The 23,017-nt window shown below is 39.9% G+C and overlaps 2 protein-coding genes across 2 annotated transcripts in view; one reads left to right on the top strand and one right to left on the bottom strand.

The window, feature by feature from the left end:
- PTCH1 (patched 1) overlaps positions 1 to 22,461 on the top strand; it is a 63,379-nt gene extending 40,918 nt beyond the window's left edge. Inside the window, exons 16-24 of the mRNA XM_065745666.1 lie at positions 5,406 to 5,548; positions 7,507 to 7,690; positions 9,318 to 9,598; positions 11,040 to 11,177; positions 13,511 to 13,653; positions 16,545 to 16,644; positions 17,989 to 18,243; positions 19,293 to 19,821; positions 21,441 to 22,461. Of these exons, the coding sequence (XP_065601738.1) occupies positions 5,406 to 5,548; positions 7,507 to 7,690; positions 9,318 to 9,598; positions 11,040 to 11,177; positions 13,511 to 13,653; positions 16,545 to 16,644; positions 17,989 to 18,243; positions 19,293 to 19,820 (1,772 nt within the window). The 3' untranslated portion in view covers position 19,821; positions 21,441 to 22,461. The remainder of the gene's footprint in view (positions 1 to 5,405; positions 5,549 to 7,506; positions 7,691 to 9,317; positions 9,599 to 11,039; positions 11,178 to 13,510; positions 13,654 to 16,544; positions 16,645 to 17,988; positions 18,244 to 19,292; positions 19,822 to 21,440) is intronic.
- AOPEP (aminopeptidase O (putative)) overlaps positions 6,863 to 23,017 on the bottom strand; it is a 296,802-nt gene continuing 280,647 nt past the window's right edge. The window contains exon 17 of the transcript XR_010622734.1: positions 6,863 to 6,883. The gene's annotated coding sequence lies outside the window, so the exon portion shown is untranslated. The remainder of the gene's footprint in view (positions 6,884 to 23,017) is intronic.

Here is a 23,017-nt window from a genome sequence, read left to right as displayed (position 1 = left end):
TATTTCTGTTTTCCAATATGTACACACAATTAAAGACTGCTTACGACAGGAAGGTGCTTAGGTTCTGATCTGAGTTCAAATGCACTTACTGTTTTCTTCATCAGTTCTGTTCTTTGTGGCCAAATTTACCCCTCCTTAAGACAATTTTGAAGCTTTTAAAGATTATAACCATGAGAGGCAATCTTGTGCCATTAATTTCCAAACAACTAGTGAGAAATTCTGATTAAAATTAGTGGCCAAATATGGCCCAATGTCTTGGGAAAATAAATGTTTGCTGAGTGTTTTGAGAACAGTAAATGAAAAGTCCCAGTTCAGTGATGTATTTTGGCAAGGGCTTAACTTTCAGCACGAGTGATCCTGTTGGCTTCAGCTGGGACTGCTGGCATGAATAAAATTCAGTGTGGTTTAGGCATTTTATTGGACCATGAGTGCAGCACACATTCTAGATTTCCAGTCAAGTGTCTTCACTTTTTTTGTTGTGCTGCTTTTTCTGAGCTGAATTATAAATGGCTTGGGGGTGTGAGGGGGGGATATGAGAGCCTCACAGCCTTTCAAGTACTCTGATGGTAATTATTCTGGTGTCAGCTTATTAAAGATATTAAAGATAATTAATTAATTATCTTTAAAGATATAATTTAATATCTTTAAAGATATTAAAGATAATTAATTAATATTAAAGATGATTAAAGATACACGTTGAGAGAAAATAACTTTATTGCATTTAAAATAAATGGTACAGTTACATCTCAGCATATTAAACTGTTATGTGTGGTGAGCAAATGCATTCTTCCTAGAAATATGCCCGTCTTACCTCTGCCATTTTGTTGCAATAATCTTAGCAAACTTTTTGCCAACAGAGAAATAAATTATGCTGACTTGGTGAGACTGTATATTTTAACGTAAACTATTTACGGATGACTGATGCAGCCAACAATTCTTAGAAGACATTTACATAACTACCAGCCTTTGGGGGTAATGTCTCCCCTCTGAAAATGTCTTAGGCAGTATTGGGAAAGCAGAGGCATCTAAGGGACACGTACAGTAAAATTATCAAGTCTATTGTGCATATAATACGCTGATAGAATCAAGCAGAACAGAGTCTCAGCTATCAGTTTTATTTCTATTTTTAAAATACACTGGATCCATACATTACAGTCTCTTTACTGTAAGCTTCACCTAAAATATTTTGCTCACGTAAGTAAGGAAAGGCAATGTCAGTAGAAACTAAATTCCATACAAGTTATATGTTTTGCCACATTGGAAGCTTAATATACTCTGTAGCTTCCTAAGCAAGCATCTTCTATGTCCTCTTCTGATCTCTCTTATAATGCTGCTGTTATTTTATTTATTTTGTTTGAACAAACAAGAAATAACCGCAGTAGGGAAAATAGGTCCCACCCTTGGAACCTGTGAGATGAAAATCTGAGAAGATTGTGTTCAGGATTTTCACTTACTAGTGCTGAACTTGAGCACAGTCTGACAGTGGTAAATTAGAAAAAGATGCCCGTGCTACTTTGTTGGCCCTGCACAGTGAAATGCTGGAGGCTGGCTCATTTGCTGTTGCTCTGGGATTGCTTGCTTTTCTGTTCCTCCTCTCATAGACCACCTCTTAGCTTCCAGTTTTTATGCCTCTTTCTAATCCTCTCCTCATGTTTCTTTACCACCCAGTGCCTTCATATCTTGTACATGTTCATATGTGACCTTTCCACATCTCTGCTAGTCTTGAGAGTGTTACTGTTCTCCTTTCTAGTCCACTTTAGCCTACGTGTCTTCCTTCCTTACCCTCTGCCGTTCTCCCATTAGAGGAACTGTGGGTATCTTGGTACCCTGGATTCAAGGAGCTAAAATTCAACATGGGAGTGGTCAGGGATGCTTCCATGAAGCCCTCACTTGGGGTGGATCAAGTGGTTGTGCCAGCTCTGTGACAGAAGGCACACTGTTTTGCCTTTTGATCATGCACAGGTTTCAAATTAATCATTTTGATTACTGCTTTGTGTTTAGGTCTTTGTCCTTACCCTCTTTGTACCTTCCTCAAGCCTGGCACAATTAGAACGAAGGAGCTAGCTGCTTTTTGGAGACAGGGCTGTCTTGACAGATACTGCATTTACGAAGTAGTGAAGGATACAGGGCATTAACACTGGGCAAAAGTGAACTATTATAGTAAAAAATGTCACTCTTGTCATGGTTAAGGGATCATCTGAAGGTGCAGAAACTAATGAACGGAAAGGTATATGGTCATTACCAACTAGGACTGAAACCAAGGGAGTAAAGAGAAGGGAGAATGAAAACAGAATTTACAAATGGGGTGGAGTTTTAATCTGGATTGAGGGAGTATCCTTTATGAGATGGGAATAGTCAGCTGCTGCATTTTTATGTGCTGAAGAGAGCAGGATAATTGAAGTAGGGATGACTTCTAAAGTATGTGTTTAATTCCTACTGTCTTCACTGTGAGTTAAGTACTGTGGAGATTAATGGTTCAAGATGGCCTTCTGACATTTATGCATTTGTTCAGCAGTTTACAAAATGGACTGAAGGGAAGAAACAGTGTATGAACAAAAGCAATTCTTTATGAATACAGCCTCCTTGTTTTAGCTGTACACTTGTAGTTTTTCTACAGCGCAGTGCTATCAGAGTGCTGACACACTTGCTCTTGCAGTTTTCCCTGTATTTTTCTTCCCGGTATCCAGTCATATTAATGTATTTTCTGATACTGAAAATGCAACAGAAAAAAGTTAGCAGTGATCGTTCATTTAAATTGGAAATGTTAATGTTATTTTCGTAAGTGACTGAATGTAAATGAGGTAGCTTGAAGTCCCTGGTGAGTTGTAATTAGGTTTGTTTTTGCAAAGTGTAATCTTATATTTCACAGTACCAACTGTTCACATGGGTAAGTAGGAATTCCTTCATCACCCATAATTCTGGAGGATTTCACTTCCTTCTGAACTGGAAAGCAAAAGTCACTACTGATCTGAGGAGGTCTCACATGTAACATTTTACGAATTCCCTTATTTTTGAAAGATTTATCTGAAGAAAGGCATCAACAGAAACCTTTCACTAATGGCAGTTACCTTTCTAGAACATTAAAAGTCTTTTGAATCGTTGGTAGAAACAGCTTATGATAAAAATGAGCATTGCGAGCAGTGCCTCTGCTGTTAATTTCAAGGAAATTTTAATGATTGAATTTTGAAATTCAAAATTTTGAGGCACAACTTAGAGTGGTATCTGGATAGTCCTTACTCAAACTTCCAGTTTCAGCAGGGTTTGTAATAATACAACCCGAAGTTGTAAATTACACCTTCCGAGAAATAGAGATAAAAAAGAAAGTGGAGCTTGAGGGCTGATCAGACTTTTCTAAAAGTGAAGGGGAGATATGAAAGAGCTGAATTTCCTCTCACTGTTGTAATGTAAAGCATGCCTGTGCTTTTTTAACATACCTTGCAACACAGATTGGTCAGGTTTCACGCAGAGTATATTTGGTTTTATGTATTAGTTTAGCCCTGTGACATGAACTACATATTAGTCTGGAAATTCTTCCCCAGATATTGGTTAGAATAACAATTTATGTTCTCCTGATACTGAAGGAAGAAATTTTTCCTGTAACGTGAAAGTTATGCTGTTCTTTGGTGGTCTCTCCTTTCTAAACGTGCTTTTTTCACAGCCTGCTTCCCAAAATCATCACTTAGATGATACTTACGATAGCAGAAATGCTCTCACCTAGCTGCTTCCTGAGAGACTGGGAATTGGACTGTGTTCAGGATTGATGTGTATTACTGCAAGTCTCAGGTAGTGTTTTCCCCAATCAAAGGGCTCCACCAAGCAGCACTGTTAAGGGGCCTGTGAAGTTCCTTTGGTGATTTGAAGAAGTCTGGGCAGGTGCCAGGGGAGTGCAGTGGCAGTTTTGGCAGGCCTGTTGCGTCACTTTGTTCCTAGCTTCCTGGCTTTACCAGTGGGAGCAATTTTGTAGACAGCACAGGAGGCAGCTTTCTAAGGGAGTGGGGGAAGTGTTTGTCAGTGGTACCTCGGCCCCAAGGCAATGTCACTCAGGCCATGTTTTCTCTTCCCTCACTCTTATCTCCTCACAGCTGTAGCTAACCAGTCAGATCTGTAATGATGGTTTTCATTATAGCTCCTGAGTGCAGCTGTGAGGTGGGCTGGTGATTTCCACCGCCGCCACCACCCCCTGGCCTTTTCCTTCCCTTCCCTGGACATGCGGTTTGTCCTCTGTTCACACAGAGCCCCCTTGTACCGGGCTGCAGCTTCCTGTTCTAAATATGATCCAAATTTGTGCCATGAGGTGTTCCTCCCCGTTAAAGGGTGGCAAAGAGGAAAATAACAGTTGAGACTGAATAGGTGTTGGCTGTGATCTTTACATGAGCTGGCAGCAGATCCCACGACTTGTATTAGCTACACAAGTTGAACAGATGGAACAAATTGACAAAATCGTGTTCACTCACGCTGTGCTCAAGAAGCAGCTGAGTTGCTGTTTGAAGTTGAGAGTCTGAGTGTGTTTTTTTTCCTCTTGTAGTGGAATTTCTGGTTATATCGTATGAGCTGTTGCCTCAGTGCTCTGCAGTAGCCCAGAATGGTTAATGAGAGTGGTGTGTGTCCTCCTCCTCTGTGGCTTAATGCATTTGGCCAGGATTCTGGTGAGGGAGTGGGGAGTATGGAGGGTGTTTCTCTGCCAGACAGTGGACTAAGTGGCTCTCGGGTTTTAACTCCAGGGCAGGCAATGATGTTAAACTAAAGCTGAACTCAGCCTCTTCTGTTTTGGCACTATCCAAGTCAGCTTTGTTTTGAGGGGCAATAAATGCAAATATGGTAGTGGATTTTGAGTGTGATGATTTGTAGTTCATGAGGAAAAATACTTTTTATTCCAGACATCTTTAATGCTTTCCCACATTTTTTTTCCAAGTAGAAGCAGAGTGCTTGGTTGCTGTCTCACATATAGCATTGCTCTTAGCCAGTGATGAGGCTATGTAAACTCAGGAAAATCTCTGAGAGTCTTACTCTTATCCCAGACCACCTCTATGTGATGAGGTTGCTGTTTATTGATGATGAGTAAGTCCAGTGCAGATTGCATCTACCATTTGCTAACTTAGCTTTGCTGGTCATCACAATGTGAGAATGGTCTTAAGGCTTCTCCCTTGTACCTTCTTGCTCCTCTCATTTTTTTTCTTCTGCACAGAATACAGAATGTGCTGGTGGTACTTATGCCTTACCACACAAAGACTGTGAATGAGGAGTGCAAATATGGGAGGCTGCAAATGGATAATTTTCTTCTTGCATTGAAAGTCAAAGTTTACAATGAAAAGAGTAATTCTTCTTTCTTCCTACTGAAATTTGATTCTGGTATTGATTTCTTACCCGTTTCTTCTATTTTCTGCTTGCCTCTCTAAACCCTTCAGGACTCCAGGATGCATTTGACAGTGACTGGGAAACTGGGAAAATCACTTATAACAATTATAAAAATGGATCAGATGATGCTGTTCTGGCTTACAAACTCTTGGTACAAACAGGGAATCGAGCAAAGCCCATTGACATCAATCAGGTACTGTATCAGAATCTTTACTGGTTTATATGGGACTGCACTAATTGATCCAGGAATTGGGGAGATGCAAAGAGCACATTGCAGTATCTTTTTCGTCCTTCTGTGCTGAAATGTCTGAGTTGCAGCACACTGCATGGCCTTGCTGACTTTGATAGATCTATGTGTATTTGCTGTCTGGGCTGTGTTGCAAAGCCTTCAAAATCAACACTGGGAATACCTGTCATTGGTGATTACTGACTGATGTGTTACCTGATGCTTCTGTGTCAAACACACACTGTTTTCACTGGTTTGTTTTGGAGGATGCATAGCTTCATAGATGGATGTACGGAGTATGAAACTACACAAGACGCAGAACCTATCTTAGTCACGTTGTCTTAAGTGGAATCATTCCTGATTTGAATCAAATTTCCTTGTAGGATCAACTTTGTTCAGCTTTCTTCTGGGATGTTGCACCTGGTATTTGCTATCACTTCATTAAAAACCTAAATTTTAAAGAAGATAACTGATGAATGGTAGTATCATATTCTTGTACTGTTGTCATAAATACAGATATACTGTGCTACAGCCAGGAATGACAGTTGGCTGAACTGACAAATAAAAAACCTGACATACTTTTATAGGATTATAACAGCGTACTACTACCGTAGCTATTGTTAGATGGAAACACTGGGTTTGACTTCTTTAACTGAAATTGCAGTTAAATCAATTTCTTCTATAAAAAGAAGAAAATATTCTACAGTAATCTGACTTCTCCTTTCCTTGAATCATTATTGACTCCATATGCTTTTAGGCAGGGGAATATTGTTTCTAATGAGTTTCTTGGCAGATCTGCTTGTTGTTTTTCTTACACTGGCATTAAAGGTGAAAGATTTTACAGAGTACACTGTTCAAAGTTACACTGGTATGTAAAACACACTGCTGTATAACAACATGCAGCATGCTATCAGATCTGAATGAAGCTTCAGCAATGAATTAAGGAAATAAAAGGAGTAGAAGAGAAAAAACCCTCAGTGAGGTTTTGTTTATTGTGTACCAGGTACACGGTGGATTGGACTACAGCTGCTGATATAATTTCCTGTGCCTGGGAGGGAGAAAAGTGTGGTGCACCCACAGGGGCTGAGCCCTATACTATGCAGTTTCGAAGACAGCTTGAAGACATACAGTTGTTGCATATCCTGTGAATTAATTAAATCCAGATCTTCGGAATCCAGCTTTTTTTTTTCCTTTTTTTTTTTTTAACGACCATCACTGTTTGTTTTTCATTTCATTAAAAAGACCTGAAACTGGAGTCAGGCCAGAATTTTAAATAAACAATGCAAAACAAAAACAAGAATACTTTTTATCCCCAGGGTTCTCTGTCGGGGGCCCTAGCTGTGGAGTGTTTGGCTACAGAACCTTAGGAGTGTACCACTGCTGTTTACCCCACAGACACAGTTGCTCACAGTGACCTGAGTAACAAAGGGCACTCATCTACTTTCTTGATGCTGAGCATTTTCTGAATACATAGGTCATAGGAGGCAAGTGTTAGCAAAATTTATACAGATGTTGTTTTATTTTTATAGCTCTCCTCCATTTACTGGGTGGCATTTCCTTCAGTGTTAACAACAGAGGTTAACTGCACACAGACGTGTATAGGGACTCTTGCCAGATTTTCTTCCCTTTCTCAAAATGTTTCTCCAATGTGGTTATTTTTTGCTTGTGGCTGCAGGCTTTGAGAATTCAGGTTTAATTGCTTCTGTCTATTATGGAGCTATCTACAGGTTTAGTGGTTATAGTGAATGCTATATGAGTGTTAATTTGTAAATAACCACTTGTCACTAGTTTCTTGGGTTTGCACTGTCAACCATCAGTGTTTTTGTGTGGGTTTTTTTGTTTTGTTTTTTTTTTTGAAAACATTACATCAGAGCCTCCAGAAGCAAAACTCATTCTGAAAGTCCTCTAATTTTTCCATTTTGCAGTTGACTAAACAGCGTCTGGTGGATGCAGATGGAATCATTAACCCAAATGCTTTCTACATCTACCTGACAGCCTGGGTTAGCAATGACCCTGTGGCCTATGCAGCCTCGCAAGCCAACATCCGGCCTCACCGCCCAGAATGGGTGCATGACAAAGCAGACTATATGCCAGAAACAAGGCTGAGAAGTAAGTAACATTTCATCTTAATGTCTTACAGTTTATATAAGTGCCCCCACTCCTTCCTTCAAGGACGAGTAACTCTAGTTGGTTGATGCTATGCAGGGCTCAGAAGCATAAACAGAACGGTATATTATGTTACTCTGTAGCCTCAAGAGACAAATGCACCATTGCAAATGTGGTACCACTGCAGTGTTTTATCATGTTGAAAAATGAATTTTATAGCAGTTGAAGTTTCACTGGAACAGGTTGCCCGGTGAGGTTGTGGCTGCCCCCTCTCTGGAGGCGTTCGAGGCTAGGCTGGATGGGGCTTTGAGCAGCCTGGTCTAGAGGGAGGTGTCTCTGTCCATAGCAGGGTAGTTGGAACTAGATGATCTTAAAGGTCCCTTCCAAGCCAAACTATTCTGTGGTTTTGTGAAGCTTTAAAAACTGATAATAAGCATTACTTTTTAGTGCTGCTGGATGGTTTTGTATTTGGGATGAACTTGGAAACTGCTTGAAATTGCTGCCTGTGTCATTCTGTATTGTTAACACTGAGCTTATATTGTGTTTGCTTTCAATTCTAAATACCTGAGGGATTCTTAACAAGTTAGCTCCTATGTCTGATCTTCCAGCACCAATATGGGACAGGAGCTACTTGGGCAGGGTAGCAGCCCTGTTCTAAGCAGTTCATTGTCTCCCTGAGAAGCCAGTTTGCATTGCTTTGCTTTAGTTTTGAATTTATTGGGAAGACAGCTAGTTGCACACCAGTGGTAAAGTGGAGAGAGGGCATGTGGAGGGGCCTGATGCCTTTGGAAGTGTGATTGGGTAGCAAGCTAGTTGTGCTTTGGTGAATCTGAACCCTAGAGATTTGTGGCAGTCAGCCAAGTCTTGTCTTAATGAAAATTTATAGTTGAGATTATAATAGGGCAAGTCATGTTTAGCAAGTCAACTGAATGACCCTGCAGAGTCTGGAACACACAGATGCAGTAACAAAATGCTTGTTGTAGAAACTTCTTTTTTCTCATGTGGTACGGTAGACTTAGCATTAAGCTCAATAAGAAGTATGGATAGCTTTGGTTTGTCAAATTACTGAAGGATAAAGGTTGTGTGCTTCCTCACTGAGCTATTACTTTTATTTTTAGGGATTTTTTTTCAGTCATTTGCAAAAGTAACATCAGTTTCTGGCTCAAAACATTCAGTGGAAATCTTAAAATTATCAACAAACCTCACTGAATATAATTTTCCTCTATTTTTTGTCAGTGGGCCTCTAATTTCAAAGGAGCTCCGCTTGCATAAAATGTGGATGAAATGTTTAATGTGATGTGATCTTCTATTTTGCACTGCAGATGGGGGCTTTTTGCTAGATAGTAATGCTGTAGCACTGATGAAGACTGAGTACATCACAACATATCTGTTACTGTTAAATTACTGTGAGGTTGTTTGAGAACCGGATATGGACTGTGTTCATCCCCTTGCAGTGTATGATGAAGTATAGTCATCTTGTGTACTTAGCTGTAAGATCTTGGTTGCTCAAAAGATGTATGTAATAACTTCAAGCATGTTGCTATAGAGAACCAAATGCTTTGTTGATTGTGCTCTCTGTATATCTTCTTCTGCCTAAACACACCTTTAAACATCGCTGTCCTTTTCTTAGTTCCAGCAGCTGAGCCCATAGAATATGCTCAGTTTCCTTTCTACCTCAATGGATTGCGTGAGACTTCTGACTTCGTGGAAGCTATTGAGAAAGTGAGAGCTATCTGTAATAACTACACCAGCCTCGGGATCGCTAGCTACCCAAATGGTTACCCGTTCCTATTCTGGGAGCAGTACATTGGGCTTCGTCACTGGCTCCTCTTATCCATTAGTGTGGTTTTGGCTTGCACGTTTCTGGTGTGTGCCCTCTTCCTCCTAAACCCCTGGACGGCTGGGATCATTGTAAGTTTATTATAAGGTTCTTTGTTGAAGTCAAATTCCTTTCAGCATAGCTCTTGCTGTAGTCGGGAAGGTTTTGTTTATGTCTGGGCCTCTGGTGGAGTATGTATATTGCATCATTCATTATATATTTATTCAACTTGAGAGGGTAGGGTTCACACTAAAGGTACAAACTTTAATAACCTTAATCCTTTGGCCACCTTTTCTGCAGTTTTAAATGTTCCTCATTAAGGTATATAAACTTTTGCCCTTGCTCAGATGCATATTAACGTGAGAAGTAAAGACATAGAGGAAAACTGAGAATTACGTTGAAGTTATTTCTATGTATTTATTCCTTCTCCTCTTTTATCAGGCGGTGTTAGTTCTCAAGGCAGTTGCTTGTGACTAACTTAACCTGTAAATTTTCCTGCTGATTTCTGAATACCGCCTTTCTGGAAAAACTGAAATGGTTAGGTTGTACGGTGCTTACTGTGGAGGGAGTGTAAGTAGGCTATTGATGAGAAAGAGTCATAAAATTCTAAATAGAAGAGAATACTCCTCCATGCTTTTTGCATGGCACCGTAAGTCTCACAGTAAACATTCAAGTTAAATTGAATGATGAGGTTCCTATGTTTAAATTCCATAAACTATTGTATGGTTTATAAAATGGCTGAAAGAAAAGCATAAAATGGTTACTGGTTTTTGTAATGTACGTTTATACGACAGATATGTTAAAAGATAAATGTTTAGTCTAGAATGTTTTTCATAGCACTTAATCAAGCAATTTATGTTATTATTCTTGATTTGTTAACTTACAAAATCATTTATTGTAGTGCATACTTTTTTCCCTTAGAAAAAAAGATTTTTTTATAGCCCACCACAACTTATGTCTCAGTCTTTTTCTTGCTCAGCTTTAAAAAACTATAAAGTTGATTATACAAATTCTGTCCCCACCCTTTTCCTCATTTTTTTGTACAGGATAGATGAAAGAAAAATAAAACTTTCCCTCAGATGTAACTGTTCAGTTTGTTCACATCAGTCTCTCCAAGCATCTTAAAAGCTCAAAGCTCCTCTGTAACCTGAGAGTCATAGCATTTACTTGTAGGCTTTAAGCATACTAAAAGTCATACTCGCATTTACAGTTCTACAAAAAAAGTGTTCCAAAGTTACTTTTTCAAAAAAAAAAAAAAAAAAAAAAAGATTGTCATAAAAAGAGATAAGAATGTGTGCTTTGGTAGGTATCCATCAGAAAAATCAGTTTTCAGGTCACCGGTAAATTGCAATTAACAGAAAATTGATGCTTGGTCTGATAATTTAAACCAGCTCTTCAGCAAGTCTGAGCATAATGAGACATAGGATTGTTTTGAGGTGTACATTTTATAGTTAAACAAGTTGTTCTAAAGTATCTTTTTCTTCATTTGTACAGAGTATGAGAAATTACTAATAGCTGTTTAAAATGATCTAGGTGGTGGTGCTGGCTCTGATGACTGTGGAGCTGTTTGGCATGATGGGTCTAATTGGAATAAAACTCAGTGCAGTGCCTGTGGTTATCCTGATTGCTTCTGTTGGAATTGGTGTGGAATTCACTGTTCATGTTGCTTTGGTATGTAAAATATTTTCAAAGTATTCTAAAATGAAATGGTGACTATCTTCTAATCACAAATTCTTACTTTTGTTAAATCAGTGCTGGGATTCTCAGTAGAAAATCAGACACAAACTTCAGACAGTTTTTGTGACGTATGTGTTGTCGGAAAGAATTGAGTTGATTTTGATGAAACTGTTACTGTGGTTAAGGTCATGGGTGTGTTCTATCTAGCTGTCTAAGTGATAGGAAAATACTGATCAAGCAGAGTTCTTAATGTGCATTATTTCAGACTAGGTTAACTGTCAAGGGAGGTGGTCCTCCCACTCTGCTCTGCCCTGGTGAGGCCTCACCTGCAGTACTGTGTCCAGTTCTGAGCCCCCTGGTGCAAAAAAGACAGAGATCTCCTGGAAGGAGTCCAGTGGAGGGCCACAGAGATGATTAAGGGCCTGGAGCAACCCTCTTATGAGGAAAGGCTGAGAGACCTGGGCCTTTTGAGCCTTGGAAAAAAAAAAAAAAAAAGACTCGTAGGGGATCTAATCAGTGTCTATAAATATCTAAGGAGCGGGAGGCAAAGGGACGAGGCTGGACTCTTCTCAGCAGTGTGTGGTGATGGGATCAGGGGAAATGGCCACGAACTGAAGCACAGGAAATTCCACACTAATGTGTGTGGGAACTTCTTCAGAGCAAGCAGTGGCACAGCTGCCTAGAGAGGTGGTGGAGTCTCCTTCTCTGGAGATGTTCAGGGCCCGCCTGAACGCCTACCTGTGCAACCTGGGCTAGGGAGCTGCTTTGGCAGGGGGTTGGACTAGATGATCTCTGGAGGTCCCTTCCAACCCATACAATTCTGTGATTCTATGTCTGCACTGTGGTTGTTGTTGCTGCTATGCTGTGTAGCTGTTTGTTCCCTCTTATGTGTACATTCTGCATCTTGAGGAACAGAAGCCTTTGAAGGGAGGTTTTCATAATTACATAAAGTCATTTATGTCTCCAAACCATTAACATTCAAATGGATTTGAGTTAATTTTTCACATGAAAAAGCTGCAACTTGTTTTCAGAACTCACTAACAAACATCAAGCACACAACCTGTAGGAAAATATTGTTCCAATGTCGATGGGGGAAGTTCTTTATCTGTCTTATATATGAGAATGTAAAATATCCTGGATACTTTAATTTTCATTCCACAAACCACTGTTAATCCAATACTGAAGTTTAATGTTGTATGTTTTGGCTTCCAATGCAAATGAGGGTTGGAAATCTTTCTCTGTAGGTATAAATAAGTATCCATCGCTGATCTTCCTCTACCACCAAATTATTTTTTGATATGCTGACTGATTCAAGCCATAATTTGTCAGGGAAGTGAAATTAAGATTCTAGTTGAGAGAGACTTAAATACCGGCACCAAGAGGAAGATAACTGCATGAGCTCATATGTGAGGAGGTGATAGAGAATTCACCTAGTAAAGATCACAAAAAGACTATCACTTAGGTTGCTTTCTTAAACTGTTAAGTGATACAATGAGAAGATGAGTTAATAAGAAACACCATTTGAGGTTTCCTGGTACAGCTTGTCAAGTAAGCAGTCTGAGGGAGAAAGACAGACATTTCAAAAGTTGTAGTGCCTCAGTTACTAGAGTGTTCAGCATTTTTCCTAAGGCTGCCAGCTTTCAAGTAGTAAAAGGCAGAAGAGGCATTCAATCTGAGTGTAAAAGCAGCACACAGTCTATAGAATTTCTGTTTAACACTTGTGCTGAATTCACTGGCGGCTCTCTGTCATGTTGGCCTGGATCCTCTGTGAAGAAATGCACTTTACCAGTGCACACTTGTTACTAAAGTGAAGAAGGACCTGATGCAACTACTGGGAATGTGTGCGTGAAATTACAGGCTGCTGGTCCGTGATTAGTGACAAGTGGGTAGGAAAATAATTTTCATAACCACTGCTGTTTTTAACGTAAGCTTCCCACTACAGTAATGGAAGCCATGTCCCTTCGAGGGTGGTTAGAGTAGCCATGTGATTTTTATACATAAAGTATGAACTGAATTATTTCCAGGTGTAAATAAGCAATGCTGACAACTTGAAAAGTCAACTAGTGCAAGTGGAAGAAGTTGTTACTGAAACTATTAGCGTATCTGTCTCTGACTGTGTAATCAGTGCTTACTCCGTGTGACTTCAGCAGCAGTTCTGTGCTGTGACTGTGGATTTAGGCTGTGTCTGAAAGGTTACCCAGCTATACAGATATTTTCATACACTGTACACTGAAGTATTTAACTTGCAAAAAAATGCATGCTATGAGAAAATCTGTTTGACGTGTGGTGTATGTATGTGTAATTAAATGAATTTTGTTGTTTTATAGGCGTTTTTAACTGCCATAGGAGATAAGAACCGTAGGGCTGTCCTTGCATTGGAACATATGTTTGCACCAGTGTTGGATGGAGCTGTGTCCACTCTTCTTGGAGTGTTAATGCTTGCAGGATCAGAGTTTGATTTTATTGTCAGGTAAATCGTTTGTGTGTTTCTTGACTTTTAGAATAAAAATAAGTATGCTTTTAACATTTAATCATTTCAGTGTATCTGTACTGTTTATTGTTGTGCATGGTGCATCATGGTCCTGCTTTCCTTCTGCTTTACTGATTCCTTGTTGTGTGCTAGACCTAGTACTTCTGGTATTGCTGGTATTAAATCCTGTTCCAGGGAAATCTGACTCCCAGGATGAAAGGGAACAAGAATGGCCCCTCTTTAGCAAAGTTGGCTTACTACGGATTTGAATCAGTTCAAAATAGCTGGTACTGTTGAGTATTAGCTGGGTTTGACGTTTAACTTTTAGATGCTCCAGGCTTCTTGTATGCATAAAAATTTGTGTTGAAAGGACACATGAACTTAGAAATGTGCTGTAACTGTGCTGCAAGTGATACTCTCTGAGCCATCTCTTTCTGTTTTATGTGACAGATTTACAGCAGTGCAGATAGTAGGGAGAGAGAAAGCAAGCTCTGGTTGGGAGCTAGGGAACCATAAGCATGACCACAGAACTTCACGTTAAAATTTTGTAAAGCAAAGCCTGAAGGCTCTTCTGTTGAAAACTACAGGTGAACTGTTTCTTGTGGATTTAATTATTGTAAATCTGTCAAGTGTGAGAGGAGAGCACGTTTTGGGGAATTTGAGCAGTGCAGTGAAATAGATCCTAGCCTATTCCAAGTAGCTCTGTAAAGTGGGTAATCTTAGCAGCCACACAGATTCTTTTTAGCAAACTGCAACATGTAAAAAAAACCAACACAAGTCCTAAAACAGGGCTGAGGTGAATAAAAGTTCTCTGAAAGACTTAACCACTTTGGTCGATGTAAGATGGATAGATGACTGACATCCACTCAGCAACAGCAGCAAAATGTCAGCGGAAGAAGTTGGGAGAATGGTTGTTGAATCTTATGCAGATTTGTTATTTATGTTTGTAAGGGAAACAAGATGGTAGGAAGTTTCCTGTTTGACCTCAAGAAATCTTCACGGAGATAATTCTGAGATCAAGATCTTTTTGTTTTATTTTATCGATGTTGAAGAAATAAGGTAGAATTATTCTTTTAGGACCTGATCTTGTTAAGAGATGGAATGCTTTGGGCTGTAGTTTACTTACAGATTTAACCTAAATATGCACGGGTACATTTGGTGTTCCACTTCCCTATTTAACAGACTAGATTTTGGCAAGCATTTTTTTGTGTCATAGCAAATAGATGATTGTGGAAGCCCTTCACACCAAATTTGGATTAGATATTCTCTTCGTATATAAAATGAGCCTTTCAACTTTTCAACTTACATTATTTTACTCTTTTTGGCCATCAGTTTCTCGTTTTCTAACACAATCTGACTTCAGTTTGCCCTATTTTAAAAATACAGTAACATAAACTATCAGAACCCAAGTATTGTTATAGTGGGTGAAGAAGATTCCAAACTTCCGGAAGGGGATGGATTAGTCCAACAATGTGGAAGATTAAGTAAATTAACAGACATTGTATACACCAAGTGGTCAGAGCTAAAATCCTCCTGTTTATCCTAGTGTTAGATGGATGAGATGCAAATGTTTTTAATGTCTGTTGTTGATTTCTGTCCCAGTATAAAGTTCTGATGGTTTATGTTAGTCGAGTAGATTGGTTTGCTGATTTTTTGCTAATGCAGATCAGAAATTCCAAAATGTTTACAATAGCAGGATATTTGTACTTTTACAGGAGTCTGATATATTTGATCAGATGTGGAAATAAGGGGGCAGTAAAGATTGTTGCCAGCTAGACAATGTAATCAGCAGACCCATTAGTAACAAACGTGCCCTCGGTTCTTCTCCTACCCCTTCTCCTCTAGGAATTTACCAAGACCGGGTCCTTGAAATCATTAGTTATAACACAGCCTTAAGTTTAGTCTGAGCCCCAGCTGTGCCGAATACCAACTAGCAAGGCTTTCCTTTTACTGACAGGTTTACCTTGGTATTCATGAGGGATCCCAGACCTTAGCCCTCAATGATGGGAAAGGACAACCACTTGTGCACTTTCTTCTTCTTCCATAGTGCTTCAGCCTTTATGTTTGAATTGGCTGACGCAAAACAAGAGTATTCAGAGATGCTAAATTGTTCAACAAAAGGTTAGCCTGCAATGCAGCTCTGCCATTGTGGAGTGCTCTTACTCAGTACAATGCTGAAGCTCACTATAGAATGGGCAGCGTTTTCTTTGCAGAAAGTGGGTTCCTGTATTGTAAGAAGGTTGCAATTTGAGCTGTTTGGTAAAACTGGAACTCACAGAATTCTAGGCGTAAAGTTGTGATTAATGAACAGCAAGGGAAAGCCTTACCTGATACACTAGAGATTTAATTAGAGATTCTGCTGTAAGATGCAGAAGCATTTCACAGTGGATTAGCTGCTGCGAGAAGAGTTCTTTTCCTTCTAGGCTAAATTGTTTAAATTCTACACCCTTCACTTCATTTGTTTGCTTCTGCTGGCTTTTCACTAATGGGGGCCCCTTTTCATTGTATTTGTGCTTTCAGTTCATTCAGCTATTCACTGCACATTCCATATTTTTGTGTTTGTGTAACATGTTCATAAATAACATTGCAAACTTCCAGATTCTGAGAAATTAACAACAGTAATTTTTTTCTTTCTTTTATGAACTAACGCTTTGAGTTATGGAATGTCACTTGTCTAATCCAAAAGGTTAAAAAAGAAAAAAGAAAAAAAAAACCCACAATATCTGTACATAGAAAATGATATAATTATTCAGTACAGTATGAAAAATACATGAGGTTCAATTTAATGTATGTATTATCCTAATGTATGTAGGAGTAGTTTATAATCTCTTATTGCTAATGGCATTTGTGGTTCTTCTCTCTTCCTTCCAATCCCTTAAACCCTACTTCAGGTATTTCTTTGCTGTTTTGGCAATCTTAACCATTCTGGGAGTTCTCAATGGATTGGTGCTGCTTCCTGTTCTTCTTTCATTCTTTGGACCGTACCCCGAGGTCAGTAAAACTAACAGCAGACAAAAGAAATAATAATATTGTCTTTGCACCCACACCTTCCCCAAGTCCACTCCTCTTTTATAGAAACCTTATTTTTTTTATATTTTCCTGGATTTTAAAATGTTGAAGATTCTTACTTTAGTTTTATTTAAAATCTGTATTAAATTTGCTGTATTTATTTATTTGATCTTCTTCTACTTATGTTTTTAAATTATTGTTTTAGAGGCTGATAGCAAGCTAGGTACAAATGTAGGTGTAAAGTACACTTTTAAAAGCACAGTGTGGGTACAAACAAGTCTGTAAAACTAGATGTTTCCCCAGTATTTCACAAAAAAACATTCCTTTTGTACATACACCTTCTCCTTTCTTACCTCACTGCCTCTATTGCATTCCTCAAAATGTTTAACTGAGGAGACCACCAGGAAGGCCTGTGCGGGCCAACATACAGCAGTGGTGGTCCACAGACCACACCTTTATAACCATGACCAGAAGTCTGCCAAATGGTTCCCCTGTCCCTGCAATAAGCTCTTGGCTCAAGCTAAGTTCTTAACAGGCTGAAGGTTTCACTTAGTTGTCAGTAACTTTACAGTATGAAGCTCAAATCCAGAAACAAACAAACAAACAAACAATTGCCATTTGTGTATTTGATTGTTCTTTAGCTACACTGTACTTAGCAGAATTACTGTGTTACTTATGGAATGCTTTGTTATGCATTAGAAGTATTCCGTGCTTTGTGGGCCTGTATAGGAGTGTTTATAAAAGTAGTGCACTATTTAGGTATATAGCAGCTGTAACTCTTGAGGTGTTTGTTTTATATTAGTAAAACATCTTTGACAATCGTGTGACATGTCTCATCTTCATAAGAGATGGTTGATCCCTTATTCAAACAGTGTATATATACATGTTACTACAGTTCTGTTAATATTATTTATGTATTTGTCTCTGTTTGCAAGTAGCCACTGAACTGTACTGTACGTACATGTTCAGATCATTTGTGAAACCACTCCACATATTCTGGAGGGGGCGGAAAGACCACATACTATTTGTTTATCTTTTAAGTGGAAGTGCATTTGCATGTAGGTGTACGTGCTGAAATAATATTTAGAAAGATCTCTGTAATCATTCTTACGTACGTATCTGCAAAAGGAGAGCTTGTCTTTCTCTCGTGCGTTTTCTTCAGTTCTGTAGAAATATTCATCAGGAATCTGGTGCTAAAGATTCTTGCAGCACTGAAGGGTACACTTGGCAAAAGAACATTTGGATCAAGCAATAATGATTGAGAGGGTAATGTTAATTGCATGTTGCTCGATCACTTGTAATTACAGCTAGCATTGTCATCATCAGGTTTCTCCAGCCAATGGTCGGAGCAGATTACCTACACCATCTCCTGAGCCTCCTCCCAGTATTGTGAGGTTTGCACTGCCACCCGGGCACATAAATAATGGGTCGGATTCCTCTGATTCAGAGTACAGCTCTCAAACCACGGTGTCAGGCATCAGTGAAGAGCTCCATCATTACGAGGCTGCCCAAAGCCCTGGGGGACCAGTCCATCAAGTAGTGGTGGAAGCCACTGAGAATCCTGTCTTTGCGAGATCCACTGTGAGTATCTCACGTGCTGACTGCTGGAGGGGCAAGAATGTTTGAGTATTTTTATTTGAATCTTTATTTTTTTGGTAGACTGTTTTTATGTTTCTGGCTAACTGTGCTTCGCCAAAACTTAGAGCACCTGTGAACAGGGGGTGAAAGCTTTTCTTGAGAATGAAGTTGAGTATGAGGTGATGGGTACAAAGGTGAGCTGTTTGGCGTGTATTGTTGCTATTACATCATACTGGCAACAACCACAGGAAAGAGCTCTCGGTCTGTTTGATGACTGTCCTACATGGTCTGTTAGACAGAGAGTCAGGAGAGATTAAGATATTCAGACCTCTTCCACATATCCTGTTCTGGATCATGATCTCATATACCTCTTTCTGACAGCAGACTTTGGGGAGAAAGATTGATAGAGTCCAGAAGAAAGCAGTTTCATTCATTCAGGACCAAATCTTGTGCCTGTTGCATCTTGGTGCTGGGTTGGCATAACTGCAGTATCAAAGGAAAGCGAAAAAACTCTTGTCTCCTACCCCTGCTGATGCTGCATGCTGAGCAGCAATGTGGATCTGTTTTTGTTCAGCAGAGGCCTAGAAATAGGTACAAGCAGAGCCACATTTGAAGTTAGTCACGGTTTATTGACTGATGTGGCTGCTGTGCTTCACGCTTTTTACAGAAATCAGAAAACAGATTCCTACAGTCTATACAAACTACCCTACTAACATCCTGTGTATATACCCTGCATGGAATAGAGGCTTTTCCAAATGCCTGCAGTTCTGCTTGCTGAATCGCTTAAGATGAAGTGCTTGTTTTCTATCCTTTTGAAAACATGGTCCACTGCGTAGGAAGCTTATAATATTTTCAGCTGTAGTCCTGCACTTCTGTGATGCTAGGCTTTCCAGGCTTTTATAACTTCAGACAAAAGCTATTTGGAAAAATCAACAGTTATAAAACTGCAGAGTATTACCTCTGCAGAGTCACAGCCTAGAATAAAATGTAGGATAGCATAGCGTTTGTTTTCCTTGCTTTATCAGGGGCGTAACTGTGCATCTGTCTTTCAGGTGGTACAGCCAGAGACAAGGCATCAGTCAAGTCCCAGATTGCAATCAAATCCAGAGGCCAGCACACAGCAGGTGTGGCGTCAGGGCCGGCAGCCCAAACGGGAAGGGAGGGAAGGATTGCGGCCGCCTCCTTACCGCCCTCGCAGTAACGCTTTTGAGATTTCTACTGAAGGGCATTCAGGACCTAGCAATAAGGATCGCTTGAGCCACAGGGCTCGTTCTCATAACATGAGAAGCCCAGCCTTTGGTGCCATGGGTGTTTCAGGATCAGCGTACTGCCAGCCTATCACTACTGTGACTGCCTCAGCTTCAGTGACTGTTGCTGTCCACCCTGCTGTGCACAGCCACAGCTGTCGCGGAGGGAGCTTTCCGTCGTGTGAAGGGCACCATGAGGAGGACCATGGGACGTTCGAGGACCCCCATGTGCCGTTTAACGTGCGATGTGAAAGAAGAAATTCTAAAGTAGAAGTTATAGAGCTTCAGGACGTTGAATGTGAGGAGAGGACAGCGGGCAAAAGCTCAGAATAAGGTGAGCCTTTCTGTCTGATCTGTGAGGTTTGCCTGTGTCAGGCAGTGACATGCAAGATAAAGGGGTGAGATAAAATTTCTCTGGGTGACCGTTAGGTAAGTTTCCTTCTTGTTTCCTCGTTGTCTTAACTCTGCTGACTGTGAACACCTTTCATTTTGCACTAGTTAACATTGCACATTACAGCACCAGCAGTGTATAGGTGGTCCGTAAACGAACAATTTCCAATTAGTTTGCAAAGCAAATACTTGCGGTACAGTCTCAGTTTACTACATCAGGAAAGTGAAGCATTTTTGCTGTGTGTTCTGAGCTGTGTGATTACATTTGCCATTGATAGATGTTGTTCTCTGATTACTGAATGACACAGTCTAGCAGAGTATAAAATGGCCAACTACTTTTAGAGTCATCTCCGGAAGAAAATTCAGTGAAAGAACTTGAAGACTGTAGCAAGGACTGAATCCATCTGAGAGGTGGTCTGAATGAGAGAGAGGGGAAGGCTTCACCTTGCCCAGTGCACTGCTGAGCTGTGGGGTGTCCCCTGAACTGTGTTCAGAGAGGTGCCCAGCCTGTTCACAGCTTGGAGGAGTCCTTGGGCCAAGCTCTCAGCTGCAGAGACTCACACATTTGTGGAGGTGACCCCTGCCCTGATGTGGCATGGCATTTAGTGTGCTCCTGTGAGAAAACGTTCTCCTGTTTCACCCAAGAATTTGTGTGACCTGAAACACGAATCATTGTCCTCGTCTTAAGTTAGCAATAGAAAAGTTGCAGGTGATAGTGCTGTTTAGAACAGATAAGATGGATTACCAGATGTTTTCTGGGAAAAAGCTGTTTACTTCATGAAGATGTTCCATTAATCTCACAGGGAGTGCTTTGAAGAGGAGAAATGGGTTTTTACCCTCTAAGATTTTTTTTGAGCTGTTTTCTCAAGAACCATTCCCCACTAATTTAACTCCATTTCTCTCTTTTCAAGTGAAGTGTATAATTGTTTCTTAGCTATGGATCCGTACTGTCTCTCTGTTTTTTTAATAGAGCTTTTGAGGAACAGACACCAAGTGTGACCAGAGCAAGCCATTTTATTTCGTCTGTAGAACTATTCTGTGCACACACACATATGTAGAGAGAGTTCTGATGAAAATTATTGATGACTTGTGATACAGTTTCTTTCTGATGATTATAAAGCTTCTTTACAAGCATCTCAATGTGCGAATAGTTCTGAATGTCTTCAGCCTCACAGTCTAGAAATATTGCAAGTGATAGTATTGAATAAGGAAATGCTTGGTCTCAGCTTTTACTAGTTTGACGGAGTTCTAACCGTACCTGGTGTCTGTTATAGCTTATCACTCCTTGAAGTGGCCATTGGTTTTGACTGCATTTGTGGCAGAAACGTAAGGCTGGGCACTCACAAATGAAAGCATCTGCATTTTTTAATTGGTACTGGTCTTTCTTTACCAGAAAGCTCATGACTGAGGTGAAAGAAAAGTGTGCACTTCCTGACCGCTAATGGTAACCACAGGAATCATGAAGCAAGCCCTAGATGAGCTTGCTCTGTTTGGTTTTCTTGAGCTGTAACGAATCCTTATTTTGTTTGTTTGTTTGTTTGTTTCCCTCTTTTACTTTTGAAGGAGAGTAAATGAAGCGAAGAGGAGGCCAAAGATTGAAAACTATATTTCCAGAACTGCTTGAAGAGAAGTGCTTGACATTGTAGAAAAGGACATGCTGCATCAGGACAACAGTTTACCGTTACTGTAACCTATTGTATTATTTTGTTAAATATTTCTTTAAGTATTTAAAAGATGTACACATGTGTAATATACAAGAAAACAATGTAAAGTAGTATAGTCTGGAGTCATTTGGCTCCAGACGATAGAGTTGGGGACATTATCATTTGTGCTCTGTACTTACTGTACATTGATCTCTGTGCCACAACTAAGCTTAATCTAGTTCTAAATTTCAGCATAAGTTGCTGCTGCTTAAATATTGTATAATTTACTTGTATAATTCTATGCAAATATTGCTTATGTAATAGGATCTTTTTTTTGTAAAGGTACGTGTCTGTCTAAAATATTTTAAATCTGCGTATCACAACCCTGTGGTAGTATGAGATGTTGCTGTTAACTTTCAAACACGCTATGCGTGGTAATTGTTTAAAATAAGCAGATATGAAGAAAAGCACGTTAATCTTGGAGGCTTAAATAGGTTTAGGCATGTGCAGGTTTTGTTTTGCTGTATGTATTGATGTGCGCATCTGGAACTGTGCGTGCCTGCATATGTACGTTCCTGATGTGCTGTAGTTCCTCTTTTACTGTATGGTAACCCACTGATGCTGATGTGAGTCTGCCTTTCCTTCTTCTCAGGCAGTAGTGAAAACCGCATTGGTGTTTACTGCCATATACCGTAGAGTGCCATTGTCAAAGGCCCAAGGTAAAATGGAAGAGAAGACAGGGAGTCAGGGTTTGGGATTGCGGTTCCGCTTCCCACGCTACGAATGACTCGGTTCACATGGCTTTGGTCAAGTCACGTAACTGCCCTGTGCCTCAGTTTCTGGTTCTGTGAAATGGGTATAATTATTCTTACCTACCTCCCAGGAGAGTTAAGAGGCTTAATTACTGTTCATGAAGTGCTTTGATGTTTTTGTGAAAGGTGTCAGGTAAGTGCAAACAGTTATGACCATTACTTTGTCACTTCCGAAGGTGTCGGTGGTTATAGGGATTCCATGAGCTCTGTCTTGATGTTGATACTGTTAACCTACGAGTGGCATTAGAAGCTGAATAACGGGGTCGTCGGATGGGGGGCCGCAGCTCAGCTTTGCCTTTACAGCGTTCAGAGCAGTATCTTCTGTCACCTTGCTTTCATGGCAGGAAGGAAGTTAATAGTAAGCGATAAAAATCAAATGGAAGGATAAAAAAGTATATAAAAATCTTCTGTTTTCACTTATTAAGTATAAATGGCTTTCTATTGGGTCCAGGGCCGTAATTAATGGCACACAAAGCCTGGGGTGTTCTTTTCTCTGTTGTTTGTATTTTCCCATGCTGCATTGGCACTTTTAATTAAAACAGCTTAATGGGGATCTCTTTGCAAAACTAATCTAGCTTTTTGTATTATTATTTTTTAACTAAAGATGGATTGCTGCAGGTGAAGGGTCTGAAAAAAAAAAAGCGCTACAATATGTGTTCTGGCTGGAAAGAAACTCTGAGAATGG

Source organism: Cyrtonyx montezumae, unplaced genomic scaffold, assembly GCF_038088225.1.
Source record: "Cyrtonyx montezumae isolate F1298 unplaced genomic scaffold, pur_monq_1.0 scaffold_36, whole genome shotgun sequence".
In the NCBI taxonomy this organism is placed as follows: Eukaryota; Metazoa; Chordata; class Aves; order Galliformes; family Odontophoridae; genus Cyrtonyx; species Cyrtonyx montezumae.
The sequence above is the reverse complement of the archived record's forward strand: the minus strand, read 5'-3'. Positions and strand labels throughout refer to the sequence as shown.